The sequence below is a fragment of the Dendrobates tinctorius genome, unplaced genomic scaffold (assembly GCF_039654945.1).
Source record: "Dendrobates tinctorius isolate UK_male_01 unplaced genomic scaffold, ASM3965494v1 ptg000326l, whole genome shotgun sequence".
Taxonomy (NCBI): Eukaryota; Metazoa; Chordata; class Amphibia; order Anura; family Dendrobatidae; genus Dendrobates; species Dendrobates tinctorius.
Genome location: NW_027361993.1, coordinates 11890207 through 11912645, shown reverse-complemented (window position 1 = coordinate 11912645; position 22439 = coordinate 11890207). Strand labels below are relative to the sequence as shown.

Genomic DNA, 22439 nt, shown 5'->3' with positions numbered 1-22439 from the left:
CCATGTATCGTGAGATTTTGAGTGCAAACCTCCTTCCATCAGCAAGGGCATTGAAGATGAAACGTGGCTGGGTCTTTCAACATGACAATGATCCAAAGCACACCGCCAGGGCAACAAAGGAGTGGCTTCGTAAGAAGCATTTCAAGGTCCTGGAGTGGCCTAGCCAGTCTCCAGATCTCAACCCTATAGAAAACCTTTGGAGGGAGTTGAAAGTCCGTGTTGCCAAGCGAAAAGCCAAAAACATCACTGCTCTAGAGGAGATCTGCATGGAGGAATGGACCAACATACCAACAACAGTGTGTGGCAACCTTGTGAAGACTTACAGAAAACGTTTGACCTCTGTCATTGCCAACAAAGGATATATCACAAAGTATTGAGATGAAATTTTGTTTCTGACCAAATACTTATTTTCCACCATAATATGCAAATAAAATGAAAAAAAAACAGACAATGTGATTTTCTGGATTTTTTTTTCTCAGTTTGTCTCCCATAGTTGAGGTCTACCTATGATGTAAATTACAGACGCCTCTCATCTTTTTAAGTGGTGGAACTTGCACTATTGCTGACTGACTAAATACTTTTTTGCCCCACTGTATGTATGTATGTCCGGGATTGGCATCTGCGCCGTCGCAGCTACAGCCACAAAATTTGGCATAGTCACACGTCTGGACCCCAAGAGCGTCCTAGGCTATGTTGTGAGGCAAAATTTTAACCCCGCGCGTTCCAATTCACCAAACAATTTTGCCCCTATCTACATAATGGGGAAAAAGTGTGTGTATCGAGCCCCACCCCTCATTATGATGTCATAATGGTTGACTATGGGATGGAGGATGTGTGATGGGTATATGGGCACTGGACTATGGGATGGAGGATATGTATGATGGGTATATGGGCACGGAACTATGGGATGGAGGATGTGTGATGGGCATATGGGCACTGGACTATGGGATGGAGGATATGTATGACGGGTATATGGGCACGGGACTATGGGATGGAGGATATGTATGATGGGTATATGGGCACGGGACTATGGGATGGAGGATATGTATGATGGGTATATGGGCTTGGAACTGAGATGAAGGATGTGTGATGGGTATATGGGCATGGGACTATGGGATGGCGAATATGTATGATGGGTATATGGGATGGAGGATTTGTGATGGGTATATGGGCATGGGACTATGGGATGGAGGATGTGTGATGGGTATATGGGCACTCGACTATGGGATGGAGGATATGTATGATGGGTATATGGGCACGGGCCTATGGGATCGTGGATATGTGATGGGTATATGGGCACGGGACTATGGGATGGAGGATAATTATAATTTGCTATAACTAACCACAGTTAGTTACTCTGCCCGGACAGCACCGGGCTCTTCTTTCACCCGTGACTGGAGAAAATCAGGCGTGACTAATGAATGCTTGGTAAATCCTTATGTGATAAAGTAATGGACTATGTGTAAGCCGGTGATGTGCAACCTGGCTTACAGGGCAGTTTATGATGTGTAAATAAACCATATGGACTGTTTTGTGTGAAAAACCCGTGCCTGACCATGTTAATCCGCTGCCAAATGAGTGTTCCCCCACACACGCAGTGAGCGCTGCATTACTATATACTATATATATATATATATAGTAATGCAGCGCTCACTGCGTGTGTGGGGGAACACTCATTTGGCAGCGGATTAACATGGTCAGGCACGGGTTTTTCACACAAAACAGTCCATATGGTTTATTTACACATCATAAACTGCCCTGTAAGCCAGGTTGCACATCACCGGCTTACACATAGTCCATTACTTTATCACATAAGGATTTACCAAGCATTCATTAGTCACGCCTGACTTTCTCCAGTCACGGGTGACCGCACAGTTCAGTAACTGACCTTTGTCAGTGCACACAGTTCTTTCCCCACTCCTGGGGTTACCTCTCAAGAGCTCCTGCTCCACAGACTGACCTCCTGTCAGTCCTGGTTCCAGGGGAAGCTGCCGAACTGGGATCATCGTCCTTGTGTCCAGTGCACTACCGACAGTCCAGATCCTCGGACGCAAACACACGTGGTCTGTTCGGGTGCTATTCAAGACATTCATCCAACACCCAGGCCACCAGGTCCAGGGCCTCACCGGGTGCCATTCAGCAAATCCGATCCTGCTCCCAGGATCTTCCAACATAGACCTTCCAAGACCTTGCACCCTGAACCATTCAGGTACACACACTCTCTCCCATGTGACCCACCCTGGTCACATTATATATCTCGTAACCACACCCACAGGTGAGGTATGAATCACATGGGCTGGTCACATGGCCATGACCTCACTGCAGGTCCTTAAATACACAGCCACAGCTTCATCTTGGGTGTTCAGACACATCCCCTTGGGTGGGTATGTAGGTGACTGGACCCACCCATCTCTCCAAGTCACCTGGAAGTCTCCCAATGTATAGAAAAACCCTCAGCAGTTGGTCTGCTGAGCAAAACACGCCCAGGATTCCATCACAGGGTCACCGACCCCTGTGATACATATCGGCCATTTACAACCATGTCGGTCACTGTTTCCCCAAAACAATAAAGGAAACGCCTGCATGCATGTCCTGGGGAGCCCATACAGTGCCCCCTAGCTGTAACAGGGGTCAAGGGGTCACTACCTTCCAATATATATATATATATATTTATATTTGATAGAGATATAGATAGAAGAATAGCCGATAATTCAATTGTCGGCTTCTGTAAAATAATTGCAAAGCCGACAGGATATGACACATGGTTTACATACAGTAAACCATTGCATATCATTTCGATTTATATATGTCCCTGACTACTAATGTTGTTAGTGTATGTGTGTAAAAATTTGTAGCTGTAGGTGTTAAATTGAATAATTAAATCACGGAAAAAATTGCGTGGGCTCCTGCGCAATTTTCTTCACCAGAAAGGGAAAGCCAGTGACTGAGGGCAGATATTAATAGTCTAGAGAGGGACTATGGTTATTGCCCCCCCTCCTGGCTAAAAACATCTGCCCCCAGCCACCCCAGAAAAGGCGCATCTGTAAGATGCGACAATTCCGGCACTTAGCCTCTCTCTTCCCATTGTCCTGTAGTGGGTGGCATATGTGGTAATAAGGGGTTAATGTCACCTTGCTATTGTAAGGTGACATTATGCCTCGTTAATAATGGAGAGTTGTCAATAAGACACCTCTCCATTATTAATACAATAGTAAGAAAGGGTTAAAAAAACACATACATTCAGAATAAAGTATTTTATTGAAATAATTAAACACACATTTTTGCCATCTTTATTAAACTCCCAATCCAATCGAAAAGTCCCAAAGCTATGGACTGGCCCGCCCGGTCCCCAGACCTAAATCCGATTGAGCACATCTGGGACATCATGTCTCGCTCCATCCACCAATAACACATTGCACCACAGACTGTCCAGGAGTTGGCGGATGCTTTAGTCCAGGTCTGGGAGGAGATCCCTCAGGAGACCATCCGCTGCCTCATCAGGAGCATGCCCAGGCGTTGTACAGTAGGGAGGTCATAAAGGCACGTGGAGGCCACACACAATACTGAGCATCGTTTCCTTATCATGAGGCAATTCCACCGAAGTTGGATCAGCCTGTAATTAGATTTTCCACTTTGATTTTGAGTATCATTCCCAATCCAGACCTCCATGGGATATTCATTTTGTTTTACATTGATAATTTGGTATGTTTTATTGTTCTGAACACATTCCACTATGCAATGAATAAAAATTTGCAACTGTAATATTTTATTATTCAGAGATATCTAGGATGTGGTATTTTAGAGTTCCTTTATTTTTTTAAGCAGTGTATATATATATATATATATATATATATATATTATATAATAGATATCTATATAGTATATAATATATATTTTAGATATCTAGATATTATATATATACAGTATATATAATATTTATATATATTATAGTTATCTATTACAGTATTTATATTATGTAATATATATACAGTATGTGTGTGTGTTTTGAAGAATATTTCGCTTTAAAACGATGTGTAAATGACAGAGAAGTGCTCTATGTAAAAGCTTGTGTTAAAATCGCATTCCAGTCTGATAGCAATCACACTGCATTCGAATGTAAATTGGATGCTATGTGTGACAAAAAACGCATGACACTCGCATGACAATTGCATTACACTTGTTCAACTCTCCTGCATTAAAATCGGACCATTTTTTTATTTGCTAGTGTGTCTCTGCCCGTACTGGTGTTATGCTTGGCAGCACTGTTACCGTTACTGCAATGATGCAAGCGGTTCGATTTATTTTTTCTTTAAAGGTTATCATTAAGATTGTGAATCATACGTGTAACATTTGAACTGTTCCCGCTTGGAGCTTTTGGACGTTGTGAGTAATTACTAATACAAAGTTTATGAGAAACTAGAAGTTTTCATAATACTATTAAACTTTATGGCTGCGTTCCCATGATGAGCTTTTGGTGAGTTTTTGCACCATTTCATACTTATGTAAATTGGGTTACTTGTAGTTTTTCAATGTGTATTTCTGTATGCTTTTTTTACATGGGTTTTTCTCACGTTTTTGTCTCTTTTTGCTATGTCATGTTTTAAACAAAGCATCTTTCCTTGTATGTGATTTTGATAAAACTTTATGGATTATAGCAGTGTGCAGGTTACATGTGTTTTTGATGCGTTTTGGCCTTGGAAACTCACTAAAATTTCACGTGCGCCTTTTAACTGTGTATGTTCCACATCTAATGCAAATCTACGTGGATAATCTGCATAGAAAACTCAACTTACCCACAAGAAAAATTGGCACGTTGCGGATTGGAAACACGCACCGCGGCTCAGTTTACGCTCAGTAAAAAGGAAGCACAGTGGGCAGGAGATTTCTATAAATCCCATCCACTTTGCTGTAACTGTAAGACGCTGTGTTTATGATACAGCAAAAATAAGCATTAAGAACTTTACCAAATTCACATATTAGGTAGAAAGCCTGTATAAAAACAACCGCAACACACTGTACGTATTGTTCCTAGAATGAGTTTCGAAATAATAAAAAAATAATGTGATATGGTTTGTGTCCAGGGTTAACAGTTCACCTGGCAAACTTGACCTGTGTGTTTTTATACAGTACATCCTTCCTCCACCATTAGTCTTGTAATTCCCCAGGTACAAGGCATCTGACCAGCTAATCTGATAAAATATGCCTATAATTGGATTAGTGTTTAGTGGATTAGTGTTCCACTATTACTCCCCAGCAACATGCCCGCTGTCTTGGGGTCATACTTGATTCCGAGCTTTCCTTTGCCCCCCACATTCGATCACTGGCTCGCTCTTGTCATCTGCACCTCAAAAACATTTCTAGAATTCGACCTTTTCTTACTTTTGACTCTGCAAAAACTCTTACTGTTTCTCTTATTCATTCTCGTCTCGACTATTGTAACTCTCTTCTAATCGGTCTCCCTCTTACAAAACTCTCCCCTCTCCAATCTGTCTTGAATGCTGCAGCCAGGATCATATTCCTCACCAATCGTTACACCGATGCCTCTACCTTGTGCCAGTCATTACACTGGCTACCCATCCACTCCAGAATTCAGTATAAACTTATTACCCTCACCCACAAAGCCCTCCATGGCTCAGCACCACCCTACATCTCCTCCCTTGTTTCAGTATACCACCCTACCCGCGCCCTCCGTTCTGCTGATGACCTGAGGTTAGTATCCTCAATAGTCAGAACCTCCCACTCCCGTCTCCAAGACTTTACACGTGCCGCGCCAATTCTTTGGAATGCACTTCCCAGGTCAATACGATTAGTCCCCAATCCCCACAATTTTAAGCGTGTCCTGAAAACGCATTTATTCAGACTGGCCTATCGCCTCAACACATTAACCTAACCTATCCCTGTGTGGCAGAGCCAAAAATTTTACCATAACCAGGTTCCCAGCATCATGTTCCCACATGCTTTATGCATCCATTAGCCCTCTGTGTCTGTACTGTTACACACTTAACATTATGGCTGGTCCATACAATCAGGGCAACTGTTACCACCCACCTTTCGTGTCTACCTCTTTCCTCATAGACTGTAAGCTTGCGAGCAGGGCCCTCACTCCTCTTGGTATTTGTTATAATCTACTGTATGTGATTATTGTTATGCTGTAATGTCTATTGTCTGTACAAATCCCCTCTGAAATGTAAAGTGCTGCGGAATATGTCGGCGCTATAAAAATAAAATTTATTATTATTATTATTATTAGTGCACTGACAGTGCAGGGTAAGACAGCGCCATCTAGTGGTAAGTCCTAAAACTGCAAAATAAAGCAAACATCCTGATCATCTCCCCAGGATTTATGATTTTTCAATTTAATTTTTCAAGGACTTTTTTTTTTTTTTTTTAAATGGTTGTAGATAAATAATTTAATTACTGTACAATTTGTGCTTTACATAGTCCATTTTTTTTTTGTAAAATAATTTGGTTATTGTGGAGGGCTCATTATATCTCTCAGTGAATTCAATGGGCACCATGTAGTAACACATTTTCCCAGCAGCCATACTTTCCCTGGTAAGAACAGATGATCCCTGCAATCTCTCAGCATTCAACCAGATTTCCAAAAATTTGAATCCCGTTTTGAAGGACATTTTTAAACTTCGTCCGAATCCATCGAGGAACGCTCTAATTTTATTTTGATCCAAAGTTATTACTTTTTCATGTTTTATAAATTGTATTTCTATTTATTGAAGCTATTATGTTTTTTTTTAGTGCTATAAATTCTCAGACAAGGAATGGTGCCACTCCCCTCTATTTAGCCTGTCAAGAAGGACATTTGGAGGTCATTCAGTATTTGGTGAAAGACTGTGGGGCCGATCCTCATAAGAGAGCCTCAGATGGAATGACCCCATTACATGCAGCAGCACAGATGGGTCACAGTACTGTTATTGTTTGGTTGGTAAGTGTTTTACATTTTGTTTCTTGGCACATATTATGCATTACTATTGTTTTGAGGTTTTATGTTGTGTAGGGGGCAGTCGCGTTTTTCTTAGTTCAAAAGAAAATCTTTGTAATCATTTTTTACCTTCTTTTCTGTCTCAATTAAAGGAGTCGTCCAGCTTTTCACATTTTTTTAACAGCTGCAAAAAAGAGTACAATAAAAAAAAGTTCTCTTAGTTTAGTTTTCAGTTGGTCAGTATGAGATCACTGGCACCAATCACCAATTGTGAGTCATGTGCAGTGGTGTAACTACAAATTTATGGGCCCTGGTGCGAACTTTCAAATGGGGCCTCCCCCATGCCAAAATACACCCACATTTCCGCTCCGTACACCTCGTACACACGCGGCTCCGCACACCTCGTACACACTTGGCTCCGCTCCGCACACCTCGTACACGCACGGCTCCGCTCCGTACACCTCATACACATGCGGCTCCACTCTGTACACCTCATACACGCACATCTCCGTGACGTACACCTCGTACACGCACGGCTCCTCTCCGTCCACCTCATACACACGGCTCCACTCATCTTGTACACACACGGCTGTGCTCCATACACTTCATACACACATGGCTCCGCTCCGTACACCTTGTACACACACGGCTCTGCTACATCCACCCTGTAAACCCCTTCTGACCCCACACATAAACTTACCCTCATCCAGCAGTGCACTATGACAACCAGCACAGCAGAGTCCTGGCTCTGATCATGTGACCCGACTCCTCCCCTCCTGTGACCTCATCACGGGTCCTGTGTGCACAGAGCAGCCATCGCGTCAGGCCAGTTGCAGCCTAGCAGCCAATCAAAGCACGGAGCTGTACAGCCAATGAGCGGCTGCAGCTCTGTGATCGGGCCCCTAAGCACTCCGGTCACAGTCGTCGTAGCTGCCACCACTGTGACCGCAGTAGTTACGCTGTTGTGAATCCTCTTACTTCTGAGTCGGGGCTTCTTCTGGTGGTTACTACGGGTAGTGGAGCTGGCCGGATTGACAGAAGTCTGCCACCTGACGACGAGGATTGGAAATCAGGGGCTACTGATTGGGAGTATTTAAGTGAGCAGGTTTCCCTTAGTTGCTGCTGGTGATTGTTTCTTCCTGTGCATTTTGAGGTCTGCTGTCTCCTACCTGATCCTATTGCATTTTTCAGTTAAGTGGTTCTTTTGCTAATCCTTTGCATCTGATCTGGTTTTGCCTTTTTCTGCTTTCTGCTTTGCTGTGAGGTTTCAGCGTGCTTCCTGCTGGGGCTGTGCTGGACCCAGCTCCATATGTTGCAGCTTGTGTCGGTTTGTTCATTCCCCTGTTATTTTAGTCTATTTTGCTTTGCTGCTAGTTCACACCAGAATGCTGATATAGTGGGGGAGAGGTCATGAGACCTCAGTGTTTTTTGTACATCAGTAGTGTTTTTAGGGTTTTTGCGTGATTGCAGACAGTGTCTTTCCTGTCCTATCCTGTCTAGACAGTTTGGGCCCCATCATTAGCTCGGTCTGTTTTCTGCCTGTGTATGTGCCTCATCTTGTCTCGCTGACAGTGTATTTTTGGGGGCTGTCTGTTCCTTTGGGGTTCTACTCCGGGGCAGTTTGGATTTCACCTTTCTTGCTTTGGGCTTGGTTGGCTCTCTGGCTGTGCCGAGACATCTGGGGCATCGTGGGTACGCCCCATGGCTACTGCTAGTTGTGTTGTTAGGATTAGGGGTCTGCAATCCGCTAAGTTACCAACCTTTCTGGTTTCCTGGTGGCCTAGCCTATTCCTGCCATCCTCCTCGGTGACCAGTTCATAACATTACGCCCCTGGTCATGTGCTGTACTACTTTTTGTAAACAAAGACTAGGGGACTAATGGAGTATCAACTCTGGAGCGCTGAGTGGCAAGTATAATTTATAGACAATCTTTGCAACTGTATTAGGCCATAGAATCATAAAATCTTAGAGTTGGAAGGGACCTCTTGGGCCATCTGGTCCAACCCCCTGCTCAAAGCAAGATTCGCTAAATCATCCCAGACAGTTGTTTGTCCAGCCTCTGTTTGAAGACTTCGATTGAAGGAGAACTCACCACCTCTCGTGGCAGCCTGTTCCATTCATAGATCACTCTGTCAAAAAGTTTTTTCTAATATCTAATCTGTGTCTCCTCCCATTCCGTTTCATCCCATTGCTTCTAGTCTTTCTTTGTGCAAATGAGAATAAAGATGATCCTTCTACAATGTGACAGCCCTTGAGATATTTGTAGACAGCTATTAAGTCTCCTCTCAGTCTTCTCTTCTGCAAGCTAAACATTCCCAAATCCTGCAACCTTTCCTCATAAGACAGGGTTTGCAGACTGGTCACCATTGTGGTCGCTCTTTTCTGAACTTGTTCCAGTTTGTTGATGTCTTTTTTAAAATGTGGCGCCCAAAACTGGACACAGTATTCCAGATGAGGTCTGACCAAAGAGGAGTAGAGGGCAATAATGACTTCACGTGATCTAGACTGTATGCTTCTGTTAATACATCCTAGAATTGCATTTGCCTATTTGCTGCTGCATCACACTGTTGACTCATATTCAGTCTGTGATCTATTAGTATAACCAAGTCTTTTTCACATGTGCTGTTGCTTAGCCCTATTCCTCCCATTCCGTATATGCTTTTTTCATTTTTATTGCCCAGATGTAGTACTTTGCATTTCTCCCTGTTAAAAACCATTCTGTTAGTTGCTGCCCACTGCTGCAGTTTATTTATATCTTTTTGAATCCCTTCTCTCTTCTCTAGTATTAGCTATCCCTCCTAGCTTTGTGGCATCAGCAAATTTAATCAGTTTACCCTCAATTCCTTCATCTAAATCGTTGATAAAGATGTTGAACAATACAGGGCCCAGGACAGAGCCCTGTGGTACCCCACTTGAGATATTCTTCCAACTGGATGTGGAGCCATTTATGACCACTCTTTGGATCCGATCACTAAGCCAGTTATGAATCTACCTAACAGTTGCCTTGTCCATTCCATACTTAGCCATTTTTTCAATAAGGATTGTGTGAGATACTTTGTCAAATGCTTTGCTGAAGTCAAGATATACTATATCTACAGCATTTCCCTGATCCACCCAATCAATGATTCTGTCACAGAAGGAAATTAAGTTAGTCTGACATGACTTATTAGTTACAAACCCATGCGGACTCTGTTTAATCACTTAATTCTTATCCAAGTACTTACATACATGTTGTTTAATAATTTGTTCAAAGATCTTTCCTGGTATAAAAGTCAGACTCACCGGCCTATAGTTGCCAGGGTCCACCTTCTTCCCCTTTTTGAAGATAGGGCCAACATTTGCTTTTCTCGAGTCTTCTGGGACTTCTCCTGTTCTCCAAGAATTTTCAAAGATATCCTGGATTCTTCTATTCCCTTAATAGGACAGAGAAGGACAGTTGATGATACATTTCCTTTCTGAAAGAAAACAGATGCAAAATAGAGTTTAAAAGTTTGGCCTTCTCAACATCCTGTCTTACTTTTCATCATTTTCATCCTGTAAAAATCTTATAGCAATTTGACTTTTCTTTTACTTTTGACATATCCCTAAAATCCTTTATTATTGCTTTTGACGTCTCTTGCAAGCCTCAATTCATTGGCAGCTTTAGATAATCTGATTTATGCCCTGCAAGTTCTGCAGACAGCATTATATTCTTCTTTAGATATGCCTCCCTCTTTCCATTTTATAAACATTTCTTTCTTCCTTTTTAGCATGTGCTTAAGTTTTGTGTTCATCCATCCTGGTTTCCTTAAATGCTTCCTATTCTTCCCTCTTTTCAGAATTGTTAACAATTGTGCTTTGAGAATTTCATTTTTCAAGATTTCCCATCCTTCCTGGACATTTTTGTCCTTACGGCTATCCAGCCATTGGATCCCTCCAATTCTCTTTCTGATTTCCTTAAAATCTGCCTTTCTGAAATCTAACCTTGACGTCTGAGTCTTCACAGGTCTTCCTCCTCTAGTTATCCAGAATTCTAAAATAGCATGGTCGCTACCTCCTAGGGTCCCAGCCACTTTTACCTCCTCAACCATTTCCTCCCTGTTTATAAGGATTAGATCCAAGGTAGCAGTTCCCCTTGTTTTCTCCCCTACCTTTTGGAAGATAAAGTTGTCAGCAAGAGAGGATAAGAATTTCCTTGACTTGTTAGTTTTGCCTGAGAGAGATTCCCAACAAATGTCAGGATAGTTGAAATCTCCCATGACAACTATGTCATATTTTTTGGAGAGCTTGGCCATTTGATGCATAAAAAGTTCATGCATATCTTCAGCTTGCACAGGCGGCCTGTAGTAAATGTCTACAATGGTGTCCTTTCCATTGTTCTGTCCTTGTATTCTTACCCAAACAGTTTCCATAGAACTCCCAGTCTCTGAAGCTTCAATCTCTGTGCAGATATACGCGTTTCTAACATACAATGCGACACCTCCTCCTCGTTTATCAAGTCTGTTTCTAGCAAATAAGTTGTATCCTTCTAGCCTTGTATTCCAATCATGTGTATTGTCCCACCAAGTTTCAGTGATTCCAATGACATCATATTTCTTTTCCTGCGTTAGTAGTTCCAATTCTCCTTGTTTGTTGCCCATGCTTTGTGCATTAGTATAGAAACATTTTAGTTTGTGATTGATTTCTCTTTCTCCAATATTTTTATTAGATTCTTTTGTCTTTGTTCTTCCTTTCCACTTCTAATAGCAGAGTTCTCAATAGCATTTGTCAGGTGTATGGCTTTTACTGGTCTTTTGCTTCCCTTCCCATGTTGTTCTAGTTTAAAGCTCTTCTTACAAGTGTAGCAAGGCGACTTCCAAATACATGTTTTCCAGTCTTCGTAAGGTGCACCCCATCTCTAGCAAGTAGTCCATTGTATAGGTAATTCACTCCGTGATCCATAAATCCAAATCCTTGCTGACGGCACCATCGGCGTAGCCAGTTGTTCACCTGCAGAATCTTATTCCACCTCCTTGTTCCATGGCCATCCACTGGGAAGATAGAAGAGAAGATCACCTGCGCTCCCAGTTCTTTCACTTTCTTACCTAAGTTTTCAAAGTCACTGCAGATGGTTTCCAGGTCGTTTCTTGCTGTGTCATTTGTCCCCACATGTTTTAGTAGGAATGGGTAGTCATTTGTAGGTCTGAAGAGTCCTGATATCCTGTCAGACACATCTTTAATTTTTGCACCTGGAAGACAGCACATTTCTCTTGAGGTTATATCTGGTCTGCAGATAGCGGCCTCTGTACCTCTCAACAGGGAATCCCCCATGACCACCACTATCCGTTCCTTCACAACATTTTTCTTTCTCCATCCAGGAGGACTCTGAAGGCGTACAAGGTTGCTATTTGTGGGAAAAGTCTTATCCTGATGTATTTTTTCATCGTTTTCCTGCGTGAGAGCCTGGTACTGGTTCCTGAGCAGTATGGGCGCTGACTGCCTCCCGATCCTCCTGCTTCTCTGGGTCACATGTTTCCATTCCTCTGTTTCTTCAGGTGCACTTCGAATTTCTTCTCTTTCTGTAACATGAAGAGATAATTGTGCTCTGTCTAAGAACTCTTCATCTTCCTTAATGATCTTCAACGTAGCTAACCTCTCTTCGAGATTTTGCAACTTTTCCTCCAACAGGGACACAAGCTTGCATTTGTGGCATGTGAAGTTTGGCTTTTCCACTGGTAAGTCTGTGAACATGTAGCAAGAAATGCAGCTCACCAAATGGCTCCTGGCCTCTTCCGTATTGTTATTGTTAAAGAGATTTCAAAGCGATGAAAAATGAGCCAAAATTCACGCACCTACCAGTACAATAGCATACTGGTCATTACAACGTCAGTTTGCAATTTTCACTCAGTAGCATCCACTGCTGCTTGTTTCTGGAAAACACCAATGGAGTCAAAAATGTCAGGTAAATTTGCAAAAGATTATAATTTCCACAATGTGGTTACTTGAGGGGGGATTCTGCTTTTTTTAGCGCTTAGGGGCTCTTTATATGGAATCCACTAACTAGTCTAGGAAAATCTGCGCTTCAGGAGGCAAATAGAACTCTGTCCTTCCGGAGTCACTCCGTATGGCAAAGTAGTACTATACCGCCACATATGGGGTATTTCTACATTCAGCAGAAATTGTGGGACAAATTCTGGTGCCCCATTTTTACCCATTTCCCATTGTTAAAAATGTAAAACTTGGGGCTAGCACACAATCTTGGTGGTAAAAAATGTAAACTATTTTTTCTTCACTGCCCAATGGTATAAAGTCTGTGACACACCTGTGGTGTCAATATAATCACTGCATCCCTAGATTAAATAATTGAGAGGTTTAATTAGTAAAATAATGGGGTCACATATGAGGGCTTCTGCTGTTTTGGCACCTCAAGGGCTTCCCTTCTGAGCTTTGCACTGTGCCTCAAAAGTACCGTAGTTTGACAACATATGGGGTATTGGTGAACTCGGGAGAAATTGCACAACAAACTTTAGGGTTCATTTTCTCCTTTTGCCCTTGTGAAAATACAAAATTTGTAGCTAAAAATGATTTTTGTGGGGAAAATGTGATTTTATTTTTTTTATAATTTTTTTTTCACGGCTTAACGTTATAAACTTCTGTGAAGCACCTCAGGGTTCAAGGTGCTCAATAAATATCTAGATAAGGTCCCAAAGGGATCTCGTTTCCAAAATGGTGTAATTTGTGGAGGGTTTCCACTGTTTAGGCACATCAGGAGCTCTTCAAACGCGACATGGCATCCGCAAATAATTCTGTCAAATTTAGCATTCAAAAAGTCAAATGGCGCTCCTTCCCTTCCAAGCCCCGCCGTGTGCCCAAACAGTAATATTCCCCCACATATGGGGTATCTGTGTACTCAGGAGAAATTGCACAATAAATTGTATGGAGCAATTTCTGTTGTTTCCCTTATGAAAATGCAAAATGTGGAGCTAAAAAAGATTTATTTGGGAAAAATGTGATATTTTTATTTTCATGGCTTAATGTTATAAACTTCTGTGAAGCACCTGTGGATTCAAAGTGCTCAATACACATCTAGATAAGCTCCCTAAAGGGTCTAGTTTCCAAAATGGTGTCATTCGTTGGGGGTTTCCACTGTTTAGGCACATCAGGGGCTCTCCAAATGTGACATGGCAACTGCTAATTATGGCAGCAAATTTTACATTCAAAAAGTGAGATGGTGCTCCTTCCCTTTTGAGCCCTGCCGTGTACCCACCCAAACAGTAGATTTCCCCACATATGAGGTGTCGGCATGCTCAGGAAAAATTGCACAACAAAATGTATGGTTCATTTTCTCCAGTTACCTTTGTGAAAGTAAAAAAAATTAGGTCTAAATGAAAATTTTTGTGACAGAAAAGTAAATGTTTATTTTTTTCTTCCACATTCCAAAAATTCCTGTGAGGCACATGAAGGGTTAATGAAGGGTTAATACATTTTGAGCACCTTGAGGGGTGCAGTTTTTAGAATGGTGTCATTTTTGGGTAATTTCTATCATGTAGGCCCCTCAAAGTCAGTTCAAATGTGAGGTGTTCCCAAAAAAAATGATTTGCAAATTTGGTTGTAAAAATGAGAATTCGTTGGTCAACTTTTAACCCTCATAACTTCCTAACAAAAAAAATGTGTTTCCAAAATTGTGCTGATGTAAAGTAGACATGTGGGAAATGTTATTTATTAACTATTTTGTGCGATATGACTCCCTGATTTAAGGGCATAAAAATTAAACGTTTGAAAATTTCCTTTTTCTTTCTAAATAAACGCAAGTCATATCAAAGAAATGTTGCCACTATCATAAAGTGCAATATGTCACGAGAAAACAGTCTCAGAATCACTGAGATCCGTTGGAGAGTTCCAGAGTTATGACCTCATAAAGTGACAGTGGTCAGAATTATAAAAATTGGCCTGGTCAGGAAGGTGAAACCAGGCTTCGGGGTGAAGGGGTTAAGCCAGAAATGTAACTCCTCTCCCTGACTGATGGCGCAAACGCAGCAGTGATAAAATGCGGCAAACTCATTAAGTAGTCTCAAAATTAAGACTGGAAAACGAAACGCTAGTGTTATTGAATCAGGCCCTAGATCTAAGATTAGAGACGCAGCGTCCAAATGTCCAGACAATTCAGGGAAGTGGTGACTCTTTAGGTGATGTGCCCTGTGTGACGCTATATTGGGCTCTAACAAGAAGATGCCTCATGCATTAAACCTTGACTATGTTAATACTGATACAGAGGTGATAGTTATGTATATATGCCTTTGGTAGTTGGCAGCCATGAGAGGTGTGCCATCATTTATTTGCCTTGTTTGTTTCCATTTGGTTATGATCCACCTCTAGGAGTTGTTTATTGTGAACATTAAAGGTTTGTCCCAGTTCTCAAGGTGTTGATTATCCTTTTTTTCTGTTCCAATTTACAGATGAGTTTTACAGATATAAGTCTATCTGAGCGAGATGCTGATGGAGCCACTGCCATGCACTTTGCTGCCAGTAGAGGTCATGCCAAGGTCCTAAGCTGGCTTCTTCTCCATGGAGGGGACATGAGCACTGATAACTTTGGAGGTTCCCCTCTACACGATGCTGCAGAGAATGGGGAACTTGAGGTTTATCTTTTTTTTTCATTTACCCAATATGCAAAAGAATATAACTTCATCATATAGTATATATAACATAAACCTACACTATACTGAGAAGAATAAACTTGCCTTAATACTGCCTCCCTTGGCCAATATTATAACTACTATAATTCTGCACCCTATGTACAAAATTATAACTGCTATAAAACAGTTCCTTTTTCTACAAGAATATAATTACTATAATACTGTCCTCTATGTGCAAGAATATGACTACTATAATACTGCCTCCTATGTACAAGAATATAACTACTATAATACTGCTCCTATGTACAAGAATATAACTATTATAATACTGCTCCTATGTACAAGAATATAACTATTATAATAGTGCCGACTATGTACAGTATATCAATGTGTAACTACTATAATACTGCTCCTATGTACAAGAATATAACTACTACAATACTGCTCCCTATTTACAAGAATATACCTTATTTTTCGGACTATAAGACACACCTAGGTTTTAGAGGAGGAAATTAGGAAGAAAAAACTGAAGCAAAAAATGTGGTCAATTCTGTACTTAACATCCCCTATCCTGATAAATATGGTTCCCTCATCCCCATCCTGATACACATGGCCCCTCATCCCTATCCTGGTGTGCATGGCCCCCTTATCCTTATATGCATGGCCCTCATCCCCATCCTGGTATACATGCCTCCTCATGCCTAGCCTGCTATGCATGGCCCCCTCATCCCTGTCCTGGTAGGAATGGTCCCCCCCTCATTCTTATCCTGGCAGGAATGATCGCCCTCATCCCTATACTGGTATGCAGGGCCCCCATCTCGTCCAAGTATACATGCATCCTTAACCTGATATGATTGGCCCCATCCCAGTCCTGGTATGCATGGCCCATCCTTATCCTGGTATGATTGGTCCTATCCCGGTCCTGGTATGCATGACCCCATTCTTATCCTGGTATGATTGGCCCCATCCTGGTCCTGGTATGATTGGCCCCATCCTTATCCTGGTATGATTGACTTCATCCCAGTCCTGGTATCCATGGTCCCATCCTTATGATTGGCTCCATCCCGGTCCTGGTATGCATGGTGTCATCAGAAAAGATTTTAAAAAAACAAACCATTACACTTACTTTCCTCTGCTCCCTCGCAGTGTCCTGCTCCGTTGCCAGAAGCTGCTTAATGCTTGTAAGCAGCGCATGGCAGGGATGTCATGCGCTACTCACAAGCAGAGCACAGGTGCCGGAATACTCACAGATACTTAAGAGAAATGAATATTCAGAATATTCATTTCTCTTAAGTATCGGTACATGTGACCGCTGGCAGCAGCAGGAAGGCTCCGGCTGACACTGCGCGCTACTGAAGAGCAATGAATAATCACTGCTCTTTGCGATGAAGTCCTGGCAAGTATTCCGGCAGCTATGCTCTGCTTGTGAGCAGCGCATGACATCCCTGCCATGCGCTGCTTACAAGCATTAAGCAGCTGCTGGAGCAGGACACTGCGAGGGAGCGGAAGAAGGTAAGCGTAATGGTTTGTTTTTTTAAATCATTTTTGATGGGAGGCTAATCATACCAGGATAAGGATGGGACCAAGCATATCCAGGACTGGGATGGGGCTAATCATACCAGAATAAGGATGAGGCCATGCATACCAGGACCGGGATGGAACTAATCATGCCAGGAACTGGATGGGGCCAATTATACCAGGATAAGGATGGGACCAATCATACCAGGAACGGGATGGGGCCAATGTACCAGGATGCCAAAAGAAACGAATATTCATTGCCCTCCACGTCCATGGGTGTAGCATGCAGTGAATATTCATTTCTCTTTAGCAGCGGGCACAGGAGTTGGCCGCAGCCACCCGCTCCTGCCTCTGTGACACTCTGCTCTGCAGAAACCGCTCCCCCACCTCCCCACGACAGCCAGATCCGGTACATCCAGACTATAAGACGCACCCCCCATTTTCCTCCACATTTTGGGAGGAAAAAAGTGCGTCTTACAGTTCGAAAAATATGGTAACTATTATAATACTGTCTCCTATGCACAAGGATATAATTGCTAAAATACTGCTCTTATATACAAGAATATACCGTATTTTTCGGACCATAAGACGCACTTTTTTCCCCCAAAATTTTGGGGGAAAGTGGGGGGTGCATCTTATGGTCGCAATGCACGGTACCTGGTGCGCTGGTGGCAGCGGGCGAGGTTCTGCGGTGCGGTGGTGGCAGCGGGCGGCGCTCTGCGGTGCGGTGGTGGCAGCGGGCTGTGCTCCGGCGCAGGGGCGGCGGCTCCGCCGGCGTTTCTTCGCAGCCCGGAGGCCCCCGCACACCCCTTGCTGGGCGCCGCCATGTTGCGGTGGCCTCCGGGAGCATGGACACCAGCAAGATGGCCGCCGGTCCGGGGACGGCGCTTGCGCAGCTTCAGATCTCGTGCCGAGATCTCGGGGGACGAGATCTCGTTGCCGAGATTTGAATCTCGCCCCCCGAGATCTCGGCACGAGATCTGAAGCTGCGCATGCGCCGTACCCGGACCGGCGGCCATCTTGCCGGCGTCCATGCTCCTGGAGGCCACCGCAACATGGCGGCGCCCAGCAAGGGGTGTGCGGGGGCCTCCGGGCTGCAAAGAAACGCCGGCGGAGCCGCCGCCCTTGCGCCGGAGCACAGTCCGCTGCCACCACCGCAGAGCCCACCTGTCCCTGCCACAGCTGCCCCTGCCCCTGCCCACCTGCCCCTGCCACAGCTGCCCCTGCCCCAGCACAGCTGCCCCTGCCCACCTGCCCCAGCACAGCTTCCCCTGCCACACCTGCCCCTGCCCCAGCACAGCAGCCCCTGCCACAGCAGCCAATGCCACAGCTGCCCCTGCACAGCCCACCCGCCCCAGCCCCAGTGCAGCTGCCCCAGCACAGAGCCGCCGCCACCGCATGAGCCTGGACCACTGAATGACCCCTGTGACTACTTCTCCACCTGTGCCGGATCCCTTCCCAGGTAAGCTGAATTCGGACTGTAAGACGGACCCCCATTTGACACATTATTATTTTTTTCCCTATTTTCCTTCTGAAAATAGGGGTGCGTCTTATGGTCCGGTGCGTCTTATAGTCCGAAAAATACGTAACTACTATAATACTGCTCCTATATACAAGAATATAACTACTTTAATACTGCTCCGTATATACAAAAATAAAACTGCTATAATACTGCCCCCATGAACAAGAATATAACTACTATAATAATGTTCCCTATGTGCAAGAATATAATTACTATAATACTGCCCCATGTATAAGAATATAACTACTATAATGATCTTTTTATTTAAAACTCACAACCATATATTACAGAATATTACGTTAAAATCACAAAATAAAGGAAATAAATATTGCATTGTTACATCACATGCACAATAACATTAGAAAACATTGACAAATACCAACAGTTCCTTCCACTTTTTCCTGGTCTACAGAACATAAATGTTTCTCTCTCTATAATGATTGGAGTCCAATATAAAGTCCAGCCTGAGACAGCGGCCCGGACTGATCTCCAGGACTCTGGACATCCATAATATTACAAAGAAACCCCTACACGATCATTTCTGTCCAGCCCGAAAGACCAGAATGACAGGCCCCAGTCTCCAGTCTATCTTGGTTGCTGTGGTGTAGTAACCACTGTGTTCCCTAGGGGGCACTGTGTGGATGTCCCAGGAGAAAGGATGAATGGCAGAATACTGAATGGCCGTTATGTATCTCAAAGTGGATGGCTTTGAGATGGAGACTTATGTGTTGATCAGCAATAACATTGCTGAGGAGTTGCTTCAAGGTGTCAGGGAGAAGTCTCCAGGTAACTAGAGAGATGGGCGGACCTGGTTACCTACAAACCCACCCAGGGGGTGTGTTTAAAGAGCACTGTTATAAAGAGTGTGTAAATGCTTGAAGGACCTGTGATGAGGTCAGAGTCATGTCACCCGGTGGGCGTGGCTATGAACCATATAATGTGGCCAGGGTAGGTCACATGTGGTGAATGCAGGGACCCGATTGGTCCATATGGAAGGTCTTGTGCAAAGAGATGTCAATCTTCCAGTCAGCACGTGTGGATGCTGTGTTTAATGGCTGCAAGTGCCTGAGAGTTCCCTGGAGGGAATGAATGTCTGCAGTATGGAGAAGCAGCCATGAGAGAACCCTGACGGGGTGAGATATAACTGAGGCTGAAAAGCCTGCATATTGGACATTGCTGACAGAGAGAAGCTCTGTCATGGACGCTATGCCGTTTATATGATCTTTATGTTGCTGGTCATGGTTTATGATGCCTAATAAACAGCATGGACTGTTATTGCTTTATGGAAAATCTGTGCCGGAACTGATTTTGTGGCTGCTGAGCGAGTATCCCCTACCCAAATGACAGCGCTACCTCACAATGCGTTCACATGGGCATTGTCCTTCAGATACGTCTATTCACATTAGTAGAGCTTATTCTTAGCCGCATTCTGATCACTTAGACTTTCTGGTCTTCTTCTTCCTTCCACTGCACCTGCAGTGCCCCATCTCTTCGTGGACACTGGAGGGTCAGGATCCATCTCATCAGAGACATTTTCCATGGTGTATGAAGAACCTTGCTCCATTTGTGCCTCTTCTTCTTTGTCTTCTCCCAGTACAGTGTAATGTCCTGGACTTATCGCCAGCACTGGTGGCACATAGGTTTTCTGTGCTGCTTTGACTTCTGTGAAGGAATCACCAAAGACTTTTTTGAAGGCATCCACATCAGCTTTTTTTCTTCTTACAGCCACATAACCTTCCTAATCCACACTGGACACTGCAGACAGATTAACGGCTTCTCCAGATGTACTGGGCTGCTGCTTGGATGGTTTGGTGACAGGTTTTCCAAATACCTTAGGTCTCTCTTTAGTTACTTGTGTTTTAGGCCCTATTTTAGTGGCTGACCATTGTTTAGATCTTACTTTAGTAGTCAACGATGGTGGTTTACGTCTTTCTTTAGCGGCTAAATGTACTTTATATGGTTCTTCAGTGGCTAATGAAACTTTAGATATTTCTTCGGCGTCTGGTGGTACTTTAGTCATTTCTTCAGTGGCTGGTGGTCCTAGTAGTGCAGGTTGTAATACATCAGACTCTGAAACAAGTCGGTTGCTACTATGACTTATCACCTCATCAGTGCCAGCTTCTTGGACAATATCTGCACCTCTTGTGACATCTTTTTCCATAATTTCCAAGGAGGACTGGCCATTATATTTATTATGCTCTGCATGAGGGCAATCACAAAACGTATGCCTGGGTCCTGAGCATAGGTTACAGATGATGGGTCCTGTGCATTTGTCCTTTGTATGCCCGAACTGGCCACACAATGAGCACGTGATACGGGAGCAGTTTATGGCAAGGTGCCTGCCCCCACATCTATGGCACAGACGTGGCTGACCAGGGTAGTAGCATATCCCCCTCTCTGAACTCAGGTAGTAGGAGTGTGGCAGATGTCTGGTTACACCGTTCTCTTGTAGAAGCTGGATTTTCACAGAATATCCTCCGTTCCATATTTGTTCCTCATCATAGATCTTCTGGCACTGATCCTCCTGCTGACCAAGATCAGTTCAGGAGACTGTTCTCCAATGTCACAAGACTAGTGAACCCTCCACCTCAGAGGTGGAACGCAGTCAGGATAAAGTACACAGGACCAGAGGAGAACATCCTATCCAGAATTTATATTGGAAAAGTTCTTCTGAAAGAGTTTATGATGTTTAAGGTGTCTGAGGTCTACAGTACGCTCTGATCCATGTCCCATCCAGCAGGATCTATGATATCAGCTTTAAGCTCCAGTGTGATCTGGATCTGTTCTGGAACATCTATAATGACACTAGAGATGATGAGATCTGGGATAATCTCCATTGTATCCAGCTGTCTAAGCAAATAACGGCCACTGTTCTGTTCCAGTCTGAGTTGGTGGCGCTGGCAGATCTGCAGCACTGGCTGAGCCGGCAGTGCATGGTGAGAAGTCATCCCCTGGTGGATCAGTGCTGGAGCTCTCCCCAGCTGCAGGTGGATTAGTGCTGGAGCTCTCCACAGCCCCATGATCACTGACACTCAGACCCAATACTGATTGTTGCACAATATGGTCTCCATTGACTGACATGGAGGGTTCAAAGTCCATTGTAATGTTTATATTTATTACAGACAAACAATCGCTAGCACCACTGAGCGGGGTCTCGCACACAGCACTGAGCGGGGTCTCACACACAGTGTCAGTACAGGGGGCACTTACTTTATCCCTCACAGGAGCTGAGCCCCCTTCATTGCTGCATACAGAGGGCACTGCAGTTAACTCCTCGGTTGCTGACACTTTCCTCTGCAGCGCTCCCAGCATTGTCTGCTGCCTCAGACCCCTCACATTGTGTGACTGATATCAGTGCTGCCTTTCTTAGCAGACTTCCTTGCTCCACACCATACACAGTTTTATATTTAATGTCCATATTACCAATGGGATATTTTCTATTCACCTTCTTGGCTCTGGTTCCTCTCTTTTTCTCCATAGCCCAAGTTTCTTTTCTGCACACAGAGTTTACATCTTTGTCCAGGTTTCCTTTCCGAATGTCCAGCTATCGTCTGCAAATATCCAGGCTCTCACATGTCATCGGTTTTATCTTTGGATCAGTCTCATTCTTAATTTCATCCTTTAATTTGCTGATTTGCATTTCCAGCTTAAAAATACTTTGCTTTGTAACATTACCACTCAATCCAGCAACATAACATGCAAGTTTAGAAGACTCACCAGCCACCATGTCCAGCTTTCCATTACCACCAGGTCCATGCGGCAGGCCACACTCCATGCTAGGGGCTTTCCCTGGATCATCAGCCCAGCTTCCCTCCCCTCCACCTGGGTCAGAAGCCATGCCTCCACCCTGCTGGGAGCTCACAAACAC

The 22439-nt window shown here is 43.8% G+C and overlaps 1 protein-coding gene across 2 annotated transcripts in view; it reads left to right on the top strand.

Annotated features, from left to right (window-relative positions):
* LOC141074200 (espin-like) overlaps nt 1-22439 on the top strand; it is a 227786-nt gene that overhangs the window by 43283 nt on the left and 162064 nt on the right. Inside the window, exons 2-3 of one of the 2 annotated variants that reach the window (XM_073561754.1) lie at nt 6754-6940; nt 15352-15534. In XM_073561754.1, the coding sequence (XP_073417855.1) occupies nt 6754-6940; nt 15352-15534 (370 nt within the window). Of the gene's footprint in view, nt 1-6693; nt 6941-15351; nt 15535-22439 lie in introns of those variants that run through there. The other variant, XM_073561753.1, reaches the window with a different exon arrangement.